This window comes from Clytia hemisphaerica, unplaced genomic scaffold (genome assembly GCF_902728285.1).
Source record: "Clytia hemisphaerica strain Z4C2 unplaced genomic scaffold, Clytia hemisphaerica genome assembly, whole genome shotgun sequence".
Lineage (NCBI taxonomy): Eukaryota > Metazoa > Cnidaria > Hydrozoa > Leptothecata > Clytiidae > Clytia > Clytia hemisphaerica.
This window is the reverse complement of record NW_027103833.1, coordinates 675990-701094: the sequence shown is the minus strand read 5'-3', so window position 1 is coordinate 701094 and position 25105 is coordinate 675990. Positions and strand designations below refer to the sequence as shown.

The 25105-nt window shown below is 36.0% G+C and overlaps 2 protein-coding genes across 4 annotated transcripts; one reads left to right on the top strand and one right to left on the bottom strand.

Moving 5' to 3' along the window:
• Positions 1 to 412: 412 nt before the first annotated feature.
• On the bottom strand, positions 413 to 19362 carry LOC136806886 (uncharacterized). Of its 3 annotated transcripts, XR_010846620.1 has the most exons (4): positions 19213 to 19362; positions 9849 to 9919; positions 1467 to 1517; positions 413 to 1298 (listed from the first exon to the last, which is right to left on the bottom strand). XR_010846620.1 is itself a non-coding variant. In XM_067063475.1 (2 exons), the coding sequence occupies exon 2, from the start codon at positions 6920 to 6922 to the stop codon at positions 3968 to 3970; it is 2955 nt and encodes a 984-aa protein (XP_066919576.1). In that variant the 5' UTR covers positions 6923 to 9919; positions 19213 to 19362; the 3' UTR covers positions 2152 to 3967. The 3 variants fall into 3 exon arrangements, 1 of the variants encoding a protein (XP_066919576.1); XR_010846621.1 differs by lacking the exon at positions 9849 to 9919; XM_067063475.1 differs by lacking the exons at positions 413 to 1298; positions 1467 to 1517 and having other exon boundaries at positions 2152 to 9919.
• Positions 19363 to 20491: 1129 nt separating this feature from the next.
• On the top strand, positions 20492 to 21693 carry LOC136806898 (uncharacterized). Its single transcript, XM_067063486.1, has 2 exons — positions 20492 to 21008; positions 21255 to 21693. Exons 1-2 carry the CDS (start codon positions 20984 to 20986, stop codon positions 21608 to 21610), a joined length of 381 nt encoding a protein of 126 aa, XP_066919587.1. The 5' UTR covers positions 20492 to 20983; the 3' UTR covers positions 21611 to 21693.
• The last annotated feature ends 3412 nt before the right edge of the window (positions 21694 to 25105 follow it).

Sequence of the window (25105 nt, the reverse complement as noted above, 5' to 3'; positions counted from 1 at the left end):
CTTTGACAAAAAAACCTAAAAGTCGTCAAATTGCTTAAACTAAGTTCTCAGTGAAGAATTTTCTTTGGATTTTGGCTATTCAAAAATATTTTAGTTCTTGGGAAAATAAATTCTTTTAAGGTACTAACATTGATTTTAAAGTTGGAGTTACATGTAAATTTTCTGATAGTATGCTTGCTTGGTTTTCGCCATCTCATATTCTTTCAGCTCGTATTAGAATTGTATGATTTAATTAAAACTAGCATTGACAAATATTTACTGTTATAATCTTTGTGGAATTATCTTTTGTGACTTCAATAATGAGTTTTAAAGTTAGTTTGTTTTGCTACAATCGGTCCTATGAATGATTTGAAGCCACTGAAGTTGAGCCCAGTGCGTTGCGCACGTTCGACTATGAATAACGTACTACGAATTCAGTTTTATCAAACGTTCTTCGGTAATTATTTAATACTGGTCATATTACAAAAATTCATTGAAAATTTAAAAAATTAAAAGAGTCTGGTTTGGAATTCAAATCAGTCGGTACAGTAGTATAAATAGAAAATCTCAAAAAGTAGACTAAAGTTCGAAAAAAGTTCAATTGCAATGGAACTAAAATTAGTCTAGGTAATGTTCTAGTTAGTGAGTTGGGGAGTTGCTAGTTTCGAGTTGGGGAGTTCGTAAAAATTTACGGCGACCGAAAATTTTCTAATTTAAAAAATTCGCAGAGATACCTTATAGAGTTAGAAAAATAATGACACTTTCTTTTGTCATTTTATCATTGGAATTGATACACTTTTTAATAAAAATTCTGATCACATTATAAAATACAGTTACTCAATGTGATGCAGGAAATATAAATGGATATGAATTGACAGTAGAAAATAGCTTTCCATGCTCTCAGCGCACATGTTTAAGGCAAATAAGCATATTACAGGTGGTATATGTATTATACGTATTATATGTGTTATATATTACTCTCATATTACATTTACTTTGAAAATCGTACTTTTGATGTATGTTATTCTTTTTCGCTAGCCGGTAATTTTTTAACTCCCCAACTCGAAACTAACAACTCCCTAACTCGCGACTAGAATAGTTTCCAAACTCGACTAAAATTCCTTATCGACGGAATATTCTCTCTCGGTCACTATTTTCGTTGGTTGAAAATTTTGTTGAAAGCGGTTGAAAGCGATTTTTGAACTTTGTAGCAAATCTTCAGCGTTCTAATATCGGAGGAAAGTTAAAGGTGCTCTCGATAGTCGGTCGTTATATGTATATTCCCACTCCAGTTGCCAGAGAACCCAGATGATCGATAGCTGAAAGGTAAAAAAAAATGAATCAACATTCTGCCCACAATTTCTTTACTTACACTCAATATTCCAGAAGAGAGAAATCGTACCAACTTTTATGCCATAAAACCGCGAAGTTTACAATAAAATTTCGCGAATTAAAAACTAACAAAAATTATTTTAAAAGCCACTTACTAAAGATAACTGATAGAATCTTGCCACATACGGGTATTGTACAGCCAGAAGCTTAAAGAAAAGAAAAGCAAAATAGAGTACACACACTCAGGCACAATGAATTAAGCCGAAGGCTAGAAACGAATCTTCCAAAGTTGCGCGACCCACATGGTTATCATACAAATGCAAAGATTGAAAAAAGCGTTTACCGCTAGATTTTGAAAAAATGACATTTCGGAAAAAATATCATTTCTATTCAATTCTTCATCCGTTATTTGGTGAAAATTGTTGAAGCATCACTTGGTTTTGTCCGGGAAAGACATGAGATTCACTTCTAGCCCTTCGGGCTTAAAATTCAGGCTTACTTTCAGCGTAAAATTCTGAGAGCAAGAGATAGAAAAGGGAAACAAATCGAAAACTCTTGAATTCGAGGAGAACACATTGTAAAGACGTTCTTAAAAAGCTGTGTCGGAATTTACGGACGGAAATTTGGGTCGGAAATTTAGGTACAAATTGACGCACGGAATCAGGGAACCCATTCCACCCCCCGAACCGCCGTCCCGCAACTAATTAGACGAATATTTAACAAAAACAATTTATGATCTTATTCCTATTTTAATGAGACATGAATTATGACGGTTTTAGTTTGCAGTAAAAAGTAACCGTTCTTATTCATGACCAATAGTAGAATCCTTTATATTTGGAGTAGAAGGCGCCCCACACTCGCGCCTTGGCATGACCCAAAAATTGGGTCAGGCTGGTCCACCACACCAACAGAACGTTACCTTTGAATTACGATACTCGGTTTACTATAATCGATTCAGTCAACTCCATGAACAATTGAAACAAAACCCCACTCCCCCAAAATATTTGGATGCTGGATCAAAGTAACAAGCTGCAACTCTGATCTTCTGTTGACTGTATATTACATCAATAAATATGAACGAAAAGATAAATTTCAACCACTCCCAAAAAAATTGACAACTGGATCAAACAGGCTGTCTTCTGTTGACTGTACATGAATTAATACGAACGAAAAGATAAATTTCAACCACTCCCAAAAAATTTGACAACTGGATCAAACAAGCTGTCTTCTGTTGACTGTACATGAATTAATACGAACGAAAAAGATAAGATTTAACCACTCCCCGAAATATTCGATTACTGGTTTGAAGTAGTGAGATTTAATTATGAACACTAACTATGTTTGATTAAAACAAAAATTCCAAAAGACTAATATTAACCTGAAAACCGCTACTATATACAAAATAATCAAAATCCAAAGTGATGCGGGATTGTCATCTGAAAACAGAATAATTCAAAGGTAACATTCCGTCCTACTGGTGGTCCCGAGTTAACAAGATTATGTACCTTTGATTCTATGAATTGGAATTATGCACCTTTTTCAAATCTGCGGTGGTAATTCAGACTCTTCGGATAAAAAACTCGTTTACCCAATGAAACAGGCATGTTTTAACCGCTTTAGTTGCGTAAGCCAATTATGAGAAAAAACCGTGGAGCCCACTTCAATTTCATAGAATCTTAATAATTTGCATCTCATCATTCAATATTGTACTCCATCTAACTCCTCCAAAACTGGTATCCTCGCCACACACGAACTCTGCAATCAAACCGTTATAAAAAGTAAAAGAAAGGATCAAGTCACGCAAGACCAAAGATCTATAAACAAGATAAAAAACCACGACCGCCTTCCATGATGAGAAAGACTGTCGTCACCCATCCCAAAAAATCAAAATTTCAATCCAACCACCAACAAACAAAAGAAAAGTAACACCAAAATGCCAGCCCGGAACACAAAGACTGTCAATATATTCAGGAACGGCTGTAGCTGCCAGGTCATTCAGGAACACCATAGTTGCAAGCACAACCAATTCAGGAACACCATAGTTGCCAGCACAACCAATTCAGGAACACCATAGTTGCCAGCACAACCAATTCAGGAACACCATAGTTGCCAGCTCATTCAGTAACAAAACTGCAACCTCATCCATAAAAACTAACTGTCAGCCACCCGCAAATAACAAAAATGTAATCCCATCTAGCAGCACTGAAACCCCCACCCACCTGCAAACAACTAAATTACAAGCCAGCCCCATCTAGCAGCACTGAAATTGTCGGCCACCCACAAACAGCAATACTGGAACCCCATCTGGCAACACTGAAACTATCGCCCACCCGCAAACAGCAATGCTGGAACTCCCCATCTAGCAGCCCCGAAAATGTCAGCCACCCACAAACAGCAATGATGGAACCCCATCTGGCAACACTGAAACTATAACCCACCAACAAACAACAAAACTGCAACCCTACCCAGAAACAACAAAACTGCAACTCCATCTGGAAAAACCAAACCATTACCAATCTACAAAAAAATCGAACTGTACACCAACCCAGGAAAAAAACCACTAACCCACCATACATTATTAAAACTGCCATACATCTAAGGAACAGTGAAGTGCAATTGATTCGGTACATAATCGTGTTTTCTTAAATGTTTTGGTCTACTTGATCATAAATACTGAACAAATTTTAGTATCTGAATTATCATTGAGAACAACTGGAAAATGTGAAAAAGACCTTCTATTAATGCAAGTCGAAAGATGTGCTCTCATGGTAAACTGGTTATAAATGATTTTTTCAGGGGATCTCCCACTGGCAATATCGAAAGCATAAGCAATGACGAAAATACCACAATCTGTTGAACCAGCCTGTTTTGAAACTGGTTTATATTGAACTTTTAACTGACCATCTTTCATAAAGTTTTTATAGCATAGCAATAACTGTAGTTTCAAATCATCTGTAGGTTCATCATAAAGGCTATCGTATACAAAAACGTTGCCCTCTTTTGACGATGACAAAACCCAGTGGGAACCACCAGCATGATGAACTTGGATGCTATCAACCTCGAAATCTACTGCTTTGAACTTTGACAATTGACTTTTGGATTTCAAAGTTTCTTGGAGCCCTTGAAGATGAGGAAATTGTGTTTTCAATATATCAGTAGCTTTCTTGACAATAACACCACTAACCCATTCACCGTTCCTTAACTTTTTCATGGCATCCTGAAAGATCTTTTCGTCGCTACGGTCAGCACTTCTCTCTTCAGTGTCAGAAGAAATTACAACATCGACATCAACCGCAGCAGAACCTTCCTTTTTATTCAAAGACAGTGTTTTATCAAATGAAAATGCCTTAAGTATGGATTTCGACTTTGCAGAAACAGAGACAGGTTGCTTCGTTCGCTTTCTTTTAGAAGGGATTGGTGTCAGGGTTGGATTAGATGATTTTCGCTTTGCAGAAGAAGAGGTTTGATGAGAAGACTTTCCGTCTTTCAAAGCGAACTCCATAAAAGATGAGTTTTGAGAGGCAAATACCTTTTCGCTACATTTGAAGCCCATTCTCTTACTAAAGTGGATTTTACGATCAAAACAAGATTGGTTGAGCCACACTGGAGAGTCTTCTTTCCCCTTGAATTTCACAAGATACAAATACTCTTCACTTTTTGGATCTATCTTCTTATCAATGATATCCTCTACCTCGTAAAATTCTGCAGGTAGCAGGTTTTTCGAAACACTTTGAGCAAATTTACGATCAGCAGCTTCCTTGAGAGTTTGTTCAGCCTCTTCCAAAACACTAAGCGATTTTTCCAGTATACTAAATTGGTTGGATTTGTTACAAGACATTTTGACTTCTCCTAAAATATTGCAAACATTTATCCAACTGCTAACAAGGATTTTCTGAGGCAACACATACAAATTTTGTTCCGACTTTTTAAGAGGAATGAGTTGGCATGTTACACCGTAATCCAAATTAGAAGCACTCTTGACACTTTTGCCACTCGAATTTAAAGCTGCGACTTTGCAAATGGTGATCTTTCCTGAAATCTTTGCAACAACAAACCTGAAAAGAATGACATTGTGACTTTCATTTATCTCTTTTCTATCTGGAAGAAACTTCGATGCAATGTGCCTACGTGAACGTTCTCTTGAAACAAACTCTCTTGGGATCAGCAATTTCAAAGCCTGTGCCAGATGAATCTCTTTCTTTTCTCCATTGATTATTTTTGAAAGAAACCACTTTCGTCCTTCGGAATTTACACCTTCGGTCTTGTCATCATTTGACTCAAGATCGGTCAACATCTCGTCAGGGATCAATTCTTCATCTTTGACATTGTCACTGTCTTTATCTGAGTCCCAAATCTTACCAATATCTTCAGGATTGAGATATTTAGTGATAAGATTTTCTTCACTCACAGCATCCTCAACAAAAAGTTCTGCAGGATTCATCTTCAATTTCTCCATGGCGTATTCCTCACTTACAGAGCCATCAAACATGTTTTTCTTTGGAACTCCATTCTTAAACTCAGTCAAAAAACTCAGACTAACCTTCTTTTCCTTCAAAAATTTCAAACCTTCCTTGCAATATTCTCTATACAAGTCGATACCCTTATCAACACCCTTTTTGAAGGCAATCGTCAGCTGCTTCTGAAAATCAGCATAAGACTCGGGATACATATAATCAGATTTGGCTGCCTTTACAAGCTTGTCTGATAGTCTTCTCCTGTTTGTTGAACTTTGTTTTTTTCCTCCAGCCGCTATTATGTTATCCAAGGCAGTATGATTAGTTTGCACCTTTGAAATCTTACTCATGATTCCTGCTAATGTCGGCTGTGCATCTAAAGATTGCAACTGGTTTGTTTTTCCTTGAACCTCGCTTATGATCCTCTCAGTAGTTTTGGTGCCACAATTGGAAAGGGGGAGCATCGATGTGCCCTTATCTTTAAAATGAGCAAACATGGCTAACATGTGACACGTGCCAGCAGCGAATAAAATTTCAGCAGTTTTGAAACATCCATAAGTGAGAAAACTACCCCGTTTAGAAGCATTTTTAGCTGCCCCTGCAACAGCGCTCAATCTCTTACCTTTAAGCTGCAATATTTTCCTCCAGATTCTAAAAATAGTTATTCCCTCTGACAAACTTTCCATTATTGAAATAGGGTCACATTCTGGAAAAAGAAATGGTCTGAACAGAGCTACCACACCTTTGATGTATAAAGATGTCCCACTTGAGCCTGGAACATGCTCCCGCAAAAGATCTGCAATTCTATTGGTGAACACCTTCAAAGCAGCATCACAATTTTGATCAAGGAAGCGAGCAAAAAGCAGATCATTGTTTGAAAAGGTGCAAAGATGACCATTACCAGAATCATCAAGAATGATCTTCAGTTCTTGAAGATGATTAATGGATGCAATGTGAGTATTAGATGAATTTGGAAATAAGTTGAGATCTAATGTCTCGTACTTCAAACATTTGAGGAAAAGGCGAAGATTGTGGTCATAATCCAAGTAAGCAATCGAAGGTAAAGGACCAAAATATGGGGCAGCATACTGGCTTGCTCCAGCATCCAATGTCAAATACTTGACGTCTTTTTGGAAAGCTTTAGTTAAAGGTGTCATTAAAGTGACAGCTGCAGCTAATTGAAAGCCGGCAGAATCCGAGGCATGACCGACAAGATTGATCGGTTTTTTTCGCCACTCTCCAGATGGTGATAAAAAGCATTTTTGTCTAACAACATCCCAAATTTTCAAAAGATGCAGAACGGTAACCTGAATTAGCAGTGGGCCAGATTAGATATATCAAAGGTTTAGACTCTACTCCTGATGCAGAAAGTAAATTGTGGATGGCTGTATCTTTAGCCAGTTGATTTTGCTTGATTGTTTTGGTGACATAATTTTCCAGAGCAGAAAACTCATCTACAAATCCTTCTTTCTTGACAATATCCTCCAAAAAGACTCTCGAATTATCCCACTTGCTGATATCTGGATCCCAACATTCACCAATGATTTCGATCCTTTCATCCTTCCCAACAACAGCAGTGAGAAACCTCAAAGTTCTTGCTTCATCTGTGGCATCAACAACCGGTCCCCCATCGTACAACACCGTGCCATTTTCAAACACCTTCTCATTTAACCCCAGACAAAGTTGAGTCTGCTTCCCGTGAGACTTGGCTAATGTTTTACCCGGTAAACCAAATAGATCCTGAAGTAAGCTGTACTTATTGGGGCCTAAAGAATTGTGAAAAAACGTAGCAATATCTTTAATTACTGGTTTGAATTTGTGATTAACCCCAGATTTCAGTTTCCCTAAAACATTTGTGATGATTTCTTTTTTTATTGTTTGGTTGATGCTTTGCTTGAGTAAGAATACAAGGTCTAGAACTAGCTTTTTAACGTCGTCATTTTCGCAACTTTCAAGTAAAAGTTTTTGCCAGTTTGTTTTACTGTAAATCATTCTTCTGTATTCTTTGTTTTCTTTCACTAACGCTTCATTCCTTTGAAAGGTTTCATGAAAGTGTTTTTCCTTTTCACTTTTAGTGTAATAATCTTTTCTCATGCCTTTTTTCCCAACCCTTGATTCACTTGTAGGAAGTGAGGCTTTATTTTCACGACTTTTCAATACTTTGTTGAGATCTTTTAGCTGTCGATGGCAATTCTGACAAGTGTAAGGGTGTGGGCCAATATTTACTGCAGATCCTAAGCATGGAGGATCAAGTGATTTTATACCGCCTTTAATTGTGACCGTCTCACCTTGAATTAGTATTTTCTGGTTGTTTGCTGGGACAAAAACAGATCTGCCAGATCGAAATTCAAGTTCCCTGCATAATTTAGCATGCTCTTCGGAGTGATTTTTTTTCCAGTTTGCAAATATATTACAGTCTTGATGATGAGCTTCACAATTTTTCCACAATTTCTGTTCTTTGAAAAAGGTCTTAGGTGATTTGCGCCTTATTGACTGATCGTCTTCAAATGTAGTAACTATTTTTTGGTCCCAAACAAACATACAAGGAACTTGTTTACCCTTTTCTGATATCAAATCTTTAAAGTAGTTCGAAACATGTTTTTTAGATTGTTGATGCGTGATAACTTTTTCTGATTCTTTTGATTGACTTTTCAAAAATTCAATTGCGTTAATGTGATGGTTTGCATTTCCATGTTCGTACAGTTGGCGACAGCCTTCCAGTTTCCCTAAGCGTGTTTGACAGCCTTTGCCAGTTGTTTTCAGGTAAAAAGAGTACAATTCACACACTTCACACTTAAACAACAGTTTTGAAGCACTGCTCAGAGAAGAAAATTGTGGTATTGGAGTACCAGGTTCAATATAATCAATAAATTGTTTTACAAGATTTCCTGCTGGGATTGGTGGAAAAGAAGCACATAAAAAAACGTTCATTTTTAACTCTAGAAAACCTTTATAAGATTTTGCCCTGTCTATTATATTTGCCATTTTCTCTTTTTCGCAACCAGATATCGGAAATTTTGCATCAAGGAATTTTTCAGAGCTATCAAATTGGCATGATGGTAGGTTAGAAGGCGTAATTGTTTTGTAATTCTCATAAAATCTTGAAAAGACCAAATTGTCATAGTAAAGAGATTCCTTTACTTTTCTAAAAGAAAACTGTTTTGCAGGGTATGTTGATAATGTGTCAGACGATCTTTTCTTTGTTTGGCTTTGTTTAAAATAATCAACAAAAGAATTCTTTTTTTTTGTTTCTTGAGTATCATTGTGAATCTCACACTTTGCAGGTTTAGATGAGGACGGGGACTTGTTGCCAAAAGGGTTGTTGTCCAATTTTTTATCAAAAGGTTTTTCCGAAACAGGTTCAATTGGATATTTCCCACTGTTGGTTTCTTCCACTGCAACATCGCTACTTTCATCGCTACTTTCATCCTCAGAAGTGAAACGATCCTCACCTTCAAGAAAACTACTTTTTGGACACATAGGAGAGATGCTGGAGTCACTGACAGAATAGGCATCGAACTCAAAATCAGAAATGGAACCTGGAACATTCATTTCCTCAACCCCATTTTCACTCATATAAGAATCACCTGGTAAACTTAATTTTCCTTGGACTATTGGTGTTTTATCTGCAATTGATGTATCTTTAAGGTCTGAACAAGTTTCTAAAGGCAAACAATCATTGTCCCAGTTGGACATTGTTTCTTCGTCAGCTACACTTTCAGCATTCATTCCTTCATGGGACATGGATAGCTCTTGACATGTTCCAACCGTTTTAATCACAGAAACTTTATGGGCAATGCTCAAATCCCTCCTCAACTCAACTCTAAATACCTTCAAAAATTTCTTTCCATGTTTCCTGAAAATTTTCGAAGAAACTTGACACCCTTCTCCATGAAAATTCTTTTAATTTCATTTTCTAAACAATCATTATCAACCTCCTCACCAAAAGGAAAATGGAAATGCCTGAAGCTTTCTTTCAACTTGTTCAACAAGACGTACTTGTTCTCATTAAATGAAACACACTCATCAAACCATGAGTTTACGAGCTTAGAAGCCATAATGAAAAATTGTAAAAAGAAACACCTGGATAGTTGCAAACCCAAGTTCTTTGATATCAGCTCAACGTTGTTTCATCTTCACTTTCATATTGTCACCTGTGTGAGTAAAAAGTTTTAGAGATGAAGACAAGAAATAAATACTGGACTCTACTCAATCATTATCAAAAGAATATTAGATGCAATTAAATAAATCAAATTCATATAATATAAATATATTTCCTGTCCTGTTTTACTTAAAATCAACTTCACTTTTTAACAATATTAAACTTCAGATGAGCTCACTGGTGCTTGCCTTAACACTAAGTGGGCTAGGTACAATCTGTCGATATGATTGAAGTTTGTATAAATTGTGTCCTGTTTAAAGCGACATTCAGCTTGAAGCTTCATGGGTTCAATCTAATTTGTGCATAATGATCAAGATTACAAATCTACAAACTTTCAAAGAGCTTTGAAGAATGAGGTGAAAATTAAAGAGAATTGATGACTGTCTGGTACCCTTATTATTTGATACAGTTTGATAGTCAATTTTAATTGAGTTTCTAACTAAGTATCTTTTTGGCCCTGCCATTTTACCCCACAGCCTAATTTTGGGATTATGCCTATTAGGGTCGTAAATATAACACCAAAACGTACAAAAATCACAATTTAATTAATTTAAGGCCTAAAAAAAGTAAATTGACTAAAATTTGTTGGTATTAAGTAGTTGGAATCACTGATTTTTGTGAAACATTGAATATATCAGCCCTTTTAAATGCCAGTTCTTTTAATGCCCGAAAATAACCCCAATAAGGGTTGGCGTTAAAGGTCTAATAATGTACCATCAAACTATAGTATACAAATCATTTCTTTAATTAACCTTTCCAGTGCGCAACATTTTTTATAGAAATACGTCCAAGTGAACATTCGATTTGATTTAGGGCAAAAATTATGAGGCAACACAAAAGGTATATGAAAAATCAATGTTTCTAAAAAGTCATTTTTGTTCAAATCTTCAAAATTTTATAGATCTCTAAAAAATTAATCAAAAACACTTTTTTTTATAGCTAAATAATACAATTCTATACTTTTTGGTCAGCCCAAGCTGAGCTTTCAAATCGGCTTTTTCCATGCTGCGTCCGTGTTCAAAAAAGTGTTTCCCCGATTTACGTTTTCGGCAAAACATTCCCGAACGGATTTCTAGAACCTTGTATCGCTAATGGCTAGCGCTAAGTAAGTATTAGTTGTTATTCTGATCGGAATACACCTGCTCTCAAATGATTACGCCAGTATCGACAAAATAACAATGAAAATCCTGCCTATTGTTTTGTATGCGCCAATGAAAATGTTTTACGCAATTACATTACGTCATTTTTTATTACTTTTTTTTGTAATATAAAAACATTTGCTTTCGCGCATATTTTCGATTAATTAGCTCTGTCGGTAGAGCATCAGACTCAGAGCCAGATGGTCTAGGGTTCGATTCCCCCACATGTATTTTTTTTTCTTTTCTAAACTTATCTATCCACAGGGATAAAAAATATTTCAGACCTAATCAAAAACATTGATTTTTCAAGCACTCCTTGGCTTTATAACGGTCCAGACGGTCCTCAGTCTTGAGGTACAGATCATAATTTTCTGAGCTTGAAAACGCCTTCAAAAAGATAAAAACAGAATGTCAAACAAAAAACGAGGCTCTATGAATATTTTTAACCTTAAATATCAATTGATTTTCACTAGATTTTCATACTCCTTGTTGATATTTTTCTTTCTAAAAGTCTAAAACAGACTTACCAGGTTGGTCCCCCATCCAAGTATCGTCCCGCCCTGCCCCGACGATGCTTAACTAGCTGTTAACAAAATTTGCACGGAAGATGATGGAGGACGAGAAAATTATCTTTTTAAATAGCAGATCTTGTTGTTGTCCTTTAATCTTTTGATACTTTTGATACAATTTTCATCCAAAATCTGCCTTTGAATCACAAAGTTCCAATACACTTTCCTCGAGATATACATGGGTGAATATTTGGCAAAAAGGGGTACAGGGATGCTCCGGGAGGGGGGGGGGTACTTAGGTTTGCGAGGTGACAGGTATGTCCGAGGCAAAAATCGAAAATCGCCCCTTTGAGAGACAAAATTTTGATGATTTTAGGACCCTTTGAGAGACTTTTTCCCTAAATTTAGTTTAAAAGTCTGTACTAGACGGACACGGTCCTCCGCCTACTTTGAACTGTTAAAAATTGGTTGGCTAGTCAGACAGGCTAATAACGTTTTTTCTGAAACAAATATTCTTTTGACACTTTTTGTCGGGCAAAATTGGTTTCGGAAAAACTGGAGCAATCATGGACTAGAACATGTCGGATGCATGACTTTTGAAGACTCCTCCCCCCAGTTTGTGAAATCATCATTCTGAGCAGTTTTCCAAGAGAAAAATAAATAAAATCTGTATTTTCAATTAAATAAGACAGGCTATGAATTTTCGCATAGGAAATTGATTTTGTGTGTTTCTCAAGGGAATAATAATCTTCTTTTTCAAAAAGAAAAATCCAACTAATGATTGCTCAAGGAATTTCAGTTATTTTGTTTTTTTTGCAAGGGAAATACATGTTTTTTCTTTTATAAGCATAGCGTTTATAAGCATATGCAGGCTCAGTTTTTGGTACCTAAACAATGGCTCTATTGTTTGAGAACAATAGAATGCTAAGCATAATGCAAGCCTGATGTAGGGGCAGACACTTGCTTATTAAAAAAAACATGTACGTCTTTTCTTTCAAAAGAAAATCAATAAAGTGCTGTGATTTTCCTTGGAGAATACATGTTTTTTTTTTTATAAGCATAACGCTTAAGCATATGAAGGCTGAAATTTGCAGAATTCCTAAGCATAACATGAGCATATATGTCAGCCTAAAATATTTTTCAAGTGGTCATTTTTATCTGTTTAAAAAGGTTTTGTAGAGGTCAAGTAAAAAATAAGACATTCCACGGCAAGCTAACATTCCACTGCTCCCAAAATCTGAACAAACTTTTACAAAATTTCAGAAATTTCATAAAAAACTTGGCTCGGGGTGAATCATAAGCATGATTCTTAAGCATATAATAAGCATAAACTATGCCTGGATGCTTTGAGAACTTAAGCATACACGAGCCTGACCAAGGGGCATACACTTGCTTATAAAAAAAAACATGTACGACACAAATGATTTCCTTTGGAAATTAGAATGGTTTCCTTTGGAAATTAGCTATAGGGAACAATTGATTTTCCTTGGAAAGTATGTAATGGTTAATTTTCCTTGAAAAATACGTGAAAATTGATTTTCCTGGGAAAGAACGGAACAAAGGATTTTCCTTGGAAAATACGGACCAGTGATTTTCCTTGGAAAATACGCAACAACTAATTTTCCTTGGATAATACGCAATAACTAATTTTCCTTGGATAATACGCAATAACTAATTTTCCTTGGATAATACGCAATAATTAATTTTCCTTGGAAAATACGCAACAACTAATTTTCCTCAGAAAATACGGAGCAGTGATTTTCCTTGGAAAATACGGTCTAGTGATCTTCCTTGGAAAATACTCTTAGGTGCCAAATAAACGGGGGGGGGTTGGAAAATTTTCGAAATTTTGATAAACGGGGGGACCTAATTGCCGGGGGGTTGGAAATTGTACTTCTGAAACCCCCAAAATCGAAAAATTAACAAGCAGGTGGGCCCGTTTATTTGGCACCTAAGAGTACGCAATAACTAATTTTCTTTGGAAAATACGCGATAAGTAATTTTCCTTGGAAAATACGGGACAACTAGTTTTCCTTGAATTAATTATTTTAATCTTCTTATCTTCTAATCTTTCTTATCATTTCGGGCTGACCTTCCAGCACAGCTGGTTTATTAAGAGTCATTTGAACATCTGAAATACTTTGGACATATTTGTTTCACTTACTATAAATGCTGTAGATGCTATCTGATTTTAGCAGATATGCTATGAAATTCCATGAAAACTTTGAAAATGATAGCAAATATTGCAAGTTTTGTTGTCTGCTATCTTGACGATCCCTGGTTGTGCTTTAAAATTTAAAAAGTAACTTTCAATCAATTGTTTATTCACAGCTGTGTGGCCCCTTTTCCACCATTATGAAAATAACTGCTATTTTGATCTCAGATATAGACCCGTGCATGGAGCAAACTACAGTTGCAGCTCTTCACTCTTCTAACTTTATTAGTTTAGAGTCAGCAATCAGGCTAAAAAAACATCATCCAGTCTGATTTAAGATGCAAATGTTTACTGCGAAGAAACTGGAAGAAATTGCAATCTTTGCTTTGCTTGCAGAAGGTTGAAGTTTTACTATTTTTGCTGATAGGGAGTTTGCAAGTTTATTTACAAAAAAGGGCTAAGGTTTTGGAGACAAAAAATTGAAATGAGAGCACTTATAGTAAATATAGCAATAATAGTGATGAAACAAATCGGCCTTTTAATTTAAGGTCTTGAAGACAAAAATATACGTCTTTTGGGCTGGAAAGCTTAAAAAGTAAGATAAAAATCTCCAGAACCAATTTTCTCTAGACAGTCACAGACAATTGTGTACCCTTTAACTGCACCTTGAACCCCAATTTAATAATCAGCTGACTACACAATTTTTTTCTATTAATATAGGTCTTTTCATCTGAAAATAAAGTACTCTTAGGAATAAGTCCCAATCTAAGGGTGATATATTCTTAAAATATTCTTCTTTTTCATTTATCTGTATCAGAGCTAGTAATCCAACCATATCATTATAAAGCAAAGCATCTTCTGTTAAAAGTTACGCTTACACAAAAAAGAAATATTGTTTCTGGAAATGCGAGTGACAAAAAAAATCTCACTCAGACAACACAAAATAATTTTTTTACATTTTAAAGATCGTTCTACTGTTTCAAGAAGAATATTTGTTTGACTGATTTTCTTCGCAAAAATTATGCTTTTTCCATACTTTCAAGGACGAATACTGTTTGTGTTAATTGAATAAACATCAAAATAAAAAAAGATTTTACAGCCCGGGTGGCTGCCAAAATAAATATTCATCTGGTCGATTTCCAGAAACAAGAGAATTTTGACCTAATTTCTTTTAATTTTCTTAATATCTCACTCTCAACACTCACCCGAATCTTGGTACTATTCTTATAAACAAGCCTGTATATATCAAGTGAATCAGATTGGCTTTAGCTCCCCCAAAACAACAACAACTTTTTTTTGATTCAGATAATGAGATTGTATGACAAATACTGGCTACACTGAAACCGTTCCCTACACTTTCTTTTCAAAGAATTTGTTCTCTATTATCTTAAAAATAAAAAAGAACAATGTCATTGATAAAAAGTACGCAATGTATTTAAAATTTCTTTGATTAAGCGTGAGAGACTGTGTGCCAAAGCAAGGACAACCTTTTGACAAAGGCGATGCTAAGCACTCCACACAGCCTGGGCTAGTATATTAACTTGTTTTTGGTATGAAAGAGAAGGAACTGTGTGCCAAAGCAAGGACAACCTTAAAAAGGCGATGCTAAGCACTCCACACAGCCCTTTTCCCAACCCCCAACCCCCAATTTCATAAAAACTTTGATTGCGAAGTGGATCAGTTTAGCTTTAGCCCCAAAACAACAACAACTTTATTCTTGATTCAGAAAATGAGATTGTATGACAAATACTGGCTATGCTTATACCATTCCCTACACTTTCTTTTCAAAGAATTTGCTCTCTATTTATTATCTTGAAAATAAAAAAGAACAAATGTCATTGATAAAAAGTACGCAATTTATTAATTTCTTTGATTAAGCGTGAGAGACTGTGTGCCAAAGCAAGGACAACCTTTTGACAAAGGCGATGCTAAGCACTCCACACAGCCTGGGCTAGTATATTAACTTGTTTTTTTTTGGTATGAAAGAGAAGGAACTGTGTGCCAAAGCAAGGACAACCTTAAAAAGGCGATGCTAAGCACTCCACACAGCCCTTTTCCCAACCCCCAATTTCATAAAAACTTTGATTGCGAAGTGGGTTAGTTTAGCTTAAGCCCCAAAACAACAACAACTTTATTCTTGATTTAGAAAATGAGATTGTATGACAAATAATGGCTATGCTGATACCATTCCCAACACTTTTTTTCAAAGAATTTGTTCTCTTTTATCTTGAAAATGAAAAAGAACAATGTCATATTGATAAAAAAGTACGCAATGTATTAAATTTCTTTGATAAGCGTGAGAGACTGTGTGCCAAAGCAAGGACAACCTTTTGACAAAGGCGATGCTAAGCACTCCACACAGCCTGGGCTAGTATATTAACTTGTTTTTGGTATGAAAGAGAAGGAACTGTGTGCCAAAGCAAGGACAACCTTAAAAAGGCGATGCTAAGCACTCCACACAGCCCTTTTCCCAACCCCCAATTTCATAAAAACTTTGATTGCGAAGTGGGTTAGTTTAGCTTTAGCCCCCAAACAACAACAACTTTATTCTTAATTCAGAAAATGAGATTGTATGACAAATACTGGCTACACTGAAACCGTTCCCTACACTTTCTTTTCAAAGAATTTGTTCTCTATTATCTTAAAAATAAAAAAGAACAATGTCATTGATAAAAAGTACGCAATGTATTTAAAATTTCTTTGATTAAGCGTGAGAGACTGTGTGCCAAAGCAAGGACAACCTTTTGACAAAGGCGATGCTAAGCACTCCACACAGCCTGGGCTAGTATATTAACTTGTTTTTGGTATGAAAGAGAAGGAACTGTGTGCCAAAGCAAGGACAACCTTAAAAAGGCGATGCTAAGCACTCCACACAGCCCTTTTCCCAACCCCCAATTTCATAAAAACTTTGATTGCGAAGTGGATCAGTTTAGCTTTAGCCCCAAAACAACAACAACTTTATTCTTGATTCAGAAAATGAGATTGTATGACAAATACTGGCTATGCTTATACCATTCCCTACACTTTCTTTTCAAAGAATTTGCTCTCTATTTATTATCTTGAAAATAAAAAAGAACAAATGTCATTGATAAAAAGTACGCAATTTATTAATTTCTTTGATTAAGCGTGAGAGACTGTGTGCCAAAGCAAGGACAACCTTTTGACAAAGGCGATGCTAAGCACTCCACACAGCCTGGGCTAGTATATTAACTTGTTTTTGGTATGAAAGAGAAGGAACTGTGTGCCAAAGCAAGGACAACCTTAAAAGGCGATGCTAAGCACTCCACACAGCCCTTTTCCCAACCCCCAATTTCATAAAAACTTTGATTGCGAAGTGGGTTAGTTTAGCTTAAGCCCCAAAACAACAACAACTTTATTCTTGATTTAGAAAATGAGATTGTATGACATATAATGGCTATGCTGATACCATTCCCAACACTTTTTTTCAAAGAATTTGTTCTCTTTTATCTTGAAAATGAAAAAGAACAATGTCATAGTGATAAAAAAGTACGCAATGTATTAAATTTCTTTGATTAAGCGTGAGAGACTGTGTGCCAAAGCAAGGACAACCTTTTGACAAAGGCGATGCTAAGCACTCCACACAGCCTGGGCTAGTATATTAACTTGTTTTTGGTATGAAAGAGAAGGAACTGTGTGCCAAAGCAAGGACAACCTTAAAAAGGCGATGCTAAGCACTCCACACAGCCCTTTTCCCAACCCCCAATTTCATAAAAACTTTGATTGCGAAGTGGATCAGTTTAGCTTTAGCCCCAAAACAACAACAACTTTATTCTTGATTCAGAAAATGAGATTGTATGACAAATACTGGCTATGCTTATACCATTCCCTACACTTTCTTTTCAAAGAATTTGCTCTCTATTTATTATCTTGAAAATAAAAAAGAACAAATGTCATTGATAAAAAGTACGCAATTTATTAATTTCTTTGATTAAGCGTGAGAGACTGTGTGCCAAAGCAAGGACAACCTTTTGACAAAGGCGATGCTAAGCACTCCAAACAGCCTGGGCTAGTATATTAACTTGTTTTTGGTATGAAAGAGAAGGAACTGTGTGCCAAAGCAAGGACAACCTTAAAAAGGCGATGCTAAGCACTCCACACAGCCCTTTTCCCAACCCCCAATTTCATAAAAACTTTGATTGCGAAGTGGGTCAGTTTAGCTTTAGCCTTTCAACAACAACTTGAGAAAATAAATCTTTTGTATGATCAATACTGTCTGTGGGAGTTTTTCAAAGTCAACTCTTTATTGTCCGACCATAAATTAAATTCAACAATACATCTGACGGTTGCGCCAGTTTTCCGAAACAGATTTTGTCTGACGAGTAATAGAAAAAAATTAGTGTTCCAGCAATAAGCAACGGCAGCATGCTGTACTAGCCAGGCAATTAAATTTTTTTTGCATCGTGCATGGAATAAGCCAGTTCGTCCATTTGCTGAGGGAGGGAGACAGTTCACTGATATTAGTGACAAAGTAGAGGAATGGGTAATATTTGAAATATGAAAAATTGAATGACCAGAATTGGCAAAATAGTTTGTTTCTAAGATGGCTTAATTTTGGGCAGGCCGCTGCTAGACAAAAGAAAAAGCTTGTTAATATTTACAGATTGTGCGTCGATATTCGGACAAAATAGCAGTCAGAGTAGACAAACTTCCAGGCTGATTCAATTTTGTCTAGATTCGGACTGTTTTGCTGTTGAACTAGAAAATATTGGACTAGTGAGATATACCCACTAGCACCTTTTCATACACTTTTTTAGAGAAAAGTTCTTTCATCTTGAAAATAAAGAAGTAATACCTTTATAGACCTACGCGATAGAACCGAAATAAATAAACAAGTCAAGGTCTTTCAGTACTACAGTATATAAATTTTTGAAAATCGTGAAAAATCAAAGTCTTTCACCCAAAAAAAGCCCCAGCATTTTGGGTTTGCCGGCAGGATTTTGTGTCAAAAAATGGTGGGCAGAAAGAGTATTTCTGAATAAAGTTTATGAAAAATCAACCACAATCCTTTCCCCAAAAGAAAATGTCAGGGCAAATTGTTTTTCAGCCCATTTTCCACATCTTCAAAATCAGAAAACCAGTGTAAAAAGTGACCAAACCAGCTGACTTGATATTATTGTTATTTTTTCTGAAGGTACTGTCAACTGGGGTTATACTTTCATCAAACAACGAGGGATAACTTTCATCACCTCCAAATAACAGACTTTTCTGGTGCCTGGTTTTTATCAATACAAATTTTAATTACTGAAAGGAGATGGATGATTCAGCTGTTTGCTTAGACTCAAAACATAAAAAAAAATTGGAAAAACAAACATTCAAAATGACAGATTATACCCAAGCAAGGTGACAGGAAACATTCATCATCATTAGTTTCGTAGTTTGATTATATTGAGTTGTAGTACTACAGTAATCCTATCCTAAATTCTAATACACATTTTTGAAAACAGTGAGAGAAACTTCATACCTTTTGTACTTTTAAAAAGTAAAATCAGCATTTCTTTCGATCTTGATGAAGTCTTGTCGTCTTGTGTATGAATCATGTAAAATTCCAACTTTTACCTGCAGCATGTGGCTTGTGCGATTTCGTGATTCCTCGTTTTTCTTTACAAGTCCATCATCTTCAAGTTTCACTGCTTTTCGAAAACGTACATCGTAAAAACCGGGGGTATGAAACTGAGGAACTGATGTATTTTGTCAAAAAAATGCATGATTATAAAAGAATTAACAATTTCCCAAGATTAATAAAAATACATTTTTTTATAAATTTAAGAAAAAATAGTTATTTAATTTGCATACCATAGATTTTAAAGCAATATAAATTTAAAACGAGACCCCCGTCGTTCAGATTGTCCCGACGGGGGTGAACAAATAAAGAAAAAATTCTGTTATGTAGTTTTAGAAGCGTGAAAATATAATATTGTTTTAATTTATATCAAATAATAATTTTTATCCTATGAATCTTAAATTGGCATATTTTTCAGTAATAATTCAATAGAGAATAGATCTAATTATTGATATTCAACCCCCGTGAATCAAGTCCACATCAATTTTTTTTTTATGGATGGATCGTGCGCGGGAAACTAATTGACATAGCCTTGGGCCCCAATCGGATTTTTTTGCTAGAATTTCTCAGCTGAATTTCTATAAATACACAAGGTTGCAAAAGTAGAGCAAAGGGTGTGGCAGCCAAAGCACGCGATTAATCGAAAAATTTCACGTGATTTTATTTCCGCATATATGTTCCTTCATTTAACAACATTATAACAGCATACAGTTATGACTTTATCAAATTTATTACATATTTCTTAATTAAGAAGAAAATGTCAACTTCAGTCTCATTATTCAGGCAGGGACACTTTTTCGAGCCCCCAGCGGCGAACCCCAATCGGTCGGCAAGATACCCCCGGGTTTTTATGAAGCACGCTTGAAGAATCGACAATTCTACCTGGCGCACTGTCGGCACTTCAAAGGCTTTTCCTACATTACGTGTAGTCTAGTATCCTAGACGACTAAACCGAGAAACTAATTATGATATAAGCTGAATATTATGATAAAAAAAAAAGGAGCGGAATTATTGGTATAGTATAGTTTCAGACCTATCCCGTAACAATATTATCGTATTAATTATCGAATTATGAGGGAATGGGAATAACACCGAAAATTATTCCAGTCTAAATATTACGTCATATACGTCTGGTCACGAATTTCTGGAAAATTCAAATAGGAATAAAAATACATTTCGGTCGAACCACTTTTTGCTTTCGACCCTAAAAATGTTTTTAGACAATACAATTCAAGGCACCATGTCGGAACTACAAAGGTTTTTAAGATTTAACGAATCGACCGAATTTCTTTGCCTTTTTCCGACTGCTTTCGTCCGAAAAGATTCCAGACGATTCTCTGTAACGCCGTAACGCATTATCTGTGTCGGCACTTCAAAGGCGTTTAAAAACGAAAAAGAAGTTCGATTTCATTTTCCTTTCTTCACAGACAAACTTCCAGACAACTTTGTCTGGCGCATTCGAAATTTTTTGTATATAAGTTCAAATCGATATATGTCCTTTCGTGCTCATTCAATCTCTTACTATACAACAGTCTGTCGTCTGTCTGGGGTGTATTCGAAAATATTCGTATAAATTCGAGCTGTTGACGTTAGGCAATAATCATTTGCCTTTCATCATCCATTCGGTCAAGACGTCGTCGCATCTAACCAGAGTAACCATAACATCTTAATCATGGGCGCTGAACAAAGCACACAAGGTATGTATAGAAAGTGAATATTATCTAATTCTAATTGATTCTGTTATTGACCCTTCGCTGCTCATTCCACATCCCCAGGCTAACTTTATATGATTTTGATGGCTCGAGTTTAAGGTTCGAAGTATCAGTCAAATAAATCTCTAAGGAAAGGAAAAACCGTTTTCCTGTATTTTAGTAAGAGTAGCACTTGTGTCACGTGGAAATACTGCATTCAGTATATTTAAGTACTTTTTTTTCTATTTGTAGAAACGATTGAAATCGAAACCCAAGAAATGCCACTTGCACCTGTTGCACGTCCAGCCACGACAAGTTCGATAAAAGTTAACAATGAAACGGACTTAGAAATTGAAGTAATACTGAAAGCATCAACACTATCGGAGCCAGAAGCAAGCAAAGTGACAATAAAAAGGAAACGCGTGGCAGCCGGGACCTCAATTCGAACGAAATGTCACGTAAAACCATCTCTTAACAAACGCGATGTCCATGCCTGGGCATACGATCGATATGGTGAGCGACTGAAGATAAACGGACAAGAAAAACTCGTCTTGGACTTAGATGACGAAGACATTGTCACGATGAAAGTTTCCAAGAGGAGGAATTGACATTGAATTTAAAATAAAGAACAATGAACCATTCTTATTCAACTTATATTTTTTGTTAACTTTGTTCTGTATCTATGCCTATCTGCCATCAGTATTATGTTAAAAAGTATCTATCTAAACTGTAAAGTTATCAAAAATGTTATTCTGTAATTTCTGGAATCGTTATTCTCATTAAAATATTCAAGGTACGGACTAAGTTCAGTAAGTTTTTGAGATTATGTGAAATTTTTGAGATTTTTAATGTGAATTTTTTGAGATTTCGCTAATTTTTCTAAAAAATTCTGGAAATTTTTCGGGATTTTTCGGTGGTATGAAATAATGTAATAAAATTGTCGAATTGTCATAGTTAGGTCGACAACCTTAGTTAACACAGATGCCCTTTAATCGCCCTGAGAGAAAAATTGAGGCGGGTAAATCACTTGAGAAGTGTACGAGGCCAAAAGCGTTTTTTCATAGAGATTTCAATGGTTTTGGGGAATTTTTTAGAGATTATTTGGATTTCTCAGGATTTTCTGAGATTTTTTAAAAAAATTTTCAGAGATTTTCTGAATTCTAAATCTTAGAAATCTTTTGGATTTTTTAAGAGGAAGTTTAGGGACAATTAGGGGATTTTCGGCATTTTTTTTTTTGACAAACTAAAGATTTTATTTTCGTAGACATTTAGGGTTTTTTGACTTATTTCATTTTAAAAGAGGGTAGTGGGACGAACCTGCCGGCGCACCGGACTCGACAGCACTGAACGTAGTGGATGTCCGATTTCCGGTGTTGGATAAGCATACTTTTTACCACCGGACAATCCTAACACCGGACTCAAAGTCCAATGTGTTTTGTGCGGGTAAATTTTTTTCCGATGCATATGCCTGGTGCCTAGAACTCTCGGTATTCAACACCGGACTTACCACGTCCGGTGTAGTGAAAGGATACTTTTTGACACCGGACTGTCCTGTGTGCCGGCAGAGTCGTGTAGTGGGTGGTGTTATAATTGGGTTGTCAGCTTTTATTCTTCCTCTATAATTAATGCGGATTAATTATTTTGACAAAGTCGGACTAATTTATTTCCTCTGAAATTTAGCGCGGACGCTTTTCAACTATTTCTGATTTTCCTCTAATTTAACGGGGTAAAAGTCGATTTTTTCTCTAATCATAGTGCGGATTATAAAAGATGCTGTTAAAATTCTGTTTTAAGATCTCTCTTTCACAATCTGAAGCTCCAATAATACTAAAAATCAGAAGGATCATCTGTTTCTTGATTTTTCTTCTTGACGGAAGGAATTGACTTTTGAGACAAGCACTGTTTGTAGAAAGCTCTACTCCTCAAAAGTTTAAGAAAAAAACAAAAACAAAAGCAAATTTGTCTGTTTTATTATTTTTCCTCTTATTTAGTGCGGGTAGACTGAAATTTTCCTCTAATTTTTAGTGCCATAGGAAAGTAAACGGTTCAAAGTAAATTATTTCCTCCTACTATTAGTGCAGTACCTCCAAAAAAATAATTATTTAATCAGCCGCACTTAATTGCAATACACGTATTTCCTCTTAGCGGATTCATGTAAAAAAGTCACGAAAAACGTCGAGAAAGTCTCTGATTGGCTGAAATATTGCATATACAAGCATATTTTTCAAAATGTCCAGAGTATGAGGTAATCTTTGCATGCCTCCGCCAATCAAACAAAAGTTTGTTTACTCGACGTTTTTTCGTGACTTTTGCATGAATCTGTTAATAGGAAATAGGTGTATTATCCAAAAGTCTCAAAAATCCCGAAAATCTCAAAAAATTCCATGAGTCTTCCGAGCTCGTACAATTTTTTTTCCGAGTGATTTACTGGATGGTTTGGTTTACACAATTTCACCTGACCGTACAACGGAAATTTTTAGAAAAAGTCTTTGGCACCACGCCGCCGCAGCCCCGAATTTTCGAGATTATCGGGTCCAACGATCAACATTTAAGGTTACAACAACAAAGAGAGTCGAGAGCCGCCTGATTGATTGCTGATGGCGGTACGTTCCGGGGGGTACTACTCTTGCCGACCGACGGGGGTGCTCCGCTGAGGTTCGAAAAATGGACCCTACGTGGGACTCGCTTTTGCAAAAAAAGTAACCCTGAATGGGACTAAAAATTCCAAAATTTTCTCAAAATTCACTACTTTTTCCCAAATTTTCCAAAAAAAAAGGCACCCTACGAGGGACTGATTTTTCTATTTTGGTTGTTTTTGCAACCCTACCTGGGACTCGCAGAGGTTAAAATAGGTACCCTGACCAGCGGCGCATCCCCGTAGCCCATTTTGCCTGGTACCCCCCCGGGTACATTAAAGACATCTGCCAATCTCTCCGATGGGATCCGAGTCTCATTAAAGGTCTATTTTCAAACTTTGGTTCGTATACAGTGGGTCCAGAAAAAAAGAAGTGGAACAGAATTAAAGTAAAGAAAAAGCCTCTCATACCTTGTTAGATAGAGCGGTAGAGTTTGGGATAAACTGTTAACACTTCTGCACCGAAAATTTCCGAAATTTCCCTCTTCTAAATTATTCCCTTTACACAGTGACCTAAGTTAGACGATAGGATCGTCTAATACCACTAGCGTTATTTATTTGTCTGTTTGTCACTGGCGTAATACTGTGATGTTATTAAAGTCTAGGTAACTCTTGAGTAATGGGTCCGAAAGTTTGAGCCGTGAGTCGGAAATCTTGAGTAGAGAGTCGGATCTTTGAGTTTGGAAATGCTGGGACCGAAACTTGTTTAGATGAGTGGTTTCTACTAACCTCATCGCATAATAATTAAAAATACATAATGCATGCAAAATATATAACCCATAATGATGCATAATAATATAGAACGTGTAATAATGTTAATGTATAGAACACAATAAAACAGGTAAATATGTTCATAATGCAAAAACACATAAGGCATAATAACAGGCATAATGAACCAACATTAGAAATTACACCAAATTTGACTTTTGGTGACGATGGAGTTAGCAATCGATATCAGGGAGGGCAAGAAAGCATCTCTAGGGGCGTGAAGCGTTTTTAGTTTTTCCTCTTCCTGCGCAGTCCTTTACAAACGACAGTCTTTTTACAAACAAACGGTTTCGTCGGTATTTGAGGTTGATTTTACCAAGGACGAATCGAGGAAACAGGTCAAAATTTCCAGGAAAAGTAATTTGCGACACATTATTTCCCCAAAAAGACCCAGGAAACAGGTCGAAATTCCAGGAAATGAATTTGAGTTCAAGAATAACCTTGCAAAAACTCAGGAACAGGTCGAAATTTCCAGGAAATGTAATTTGAGTTCAGGAACTCGCCTTGATAAAACCTAGAACCAGGTTGAATTTCCAGGAAATATGATTTTTGAATGGAGGCTCATATTTTTCCAGGAAACAGATTTTATTTCTAGGAAGGCGATTTTCTAAGAATGGGAAAAAGCTCAATTTTCCAGACAATGGGGTAGGGAACAGCTGTTAAAAAAAGGTCCTCGGTGCTGCTTTCGAAAAGACTTTTT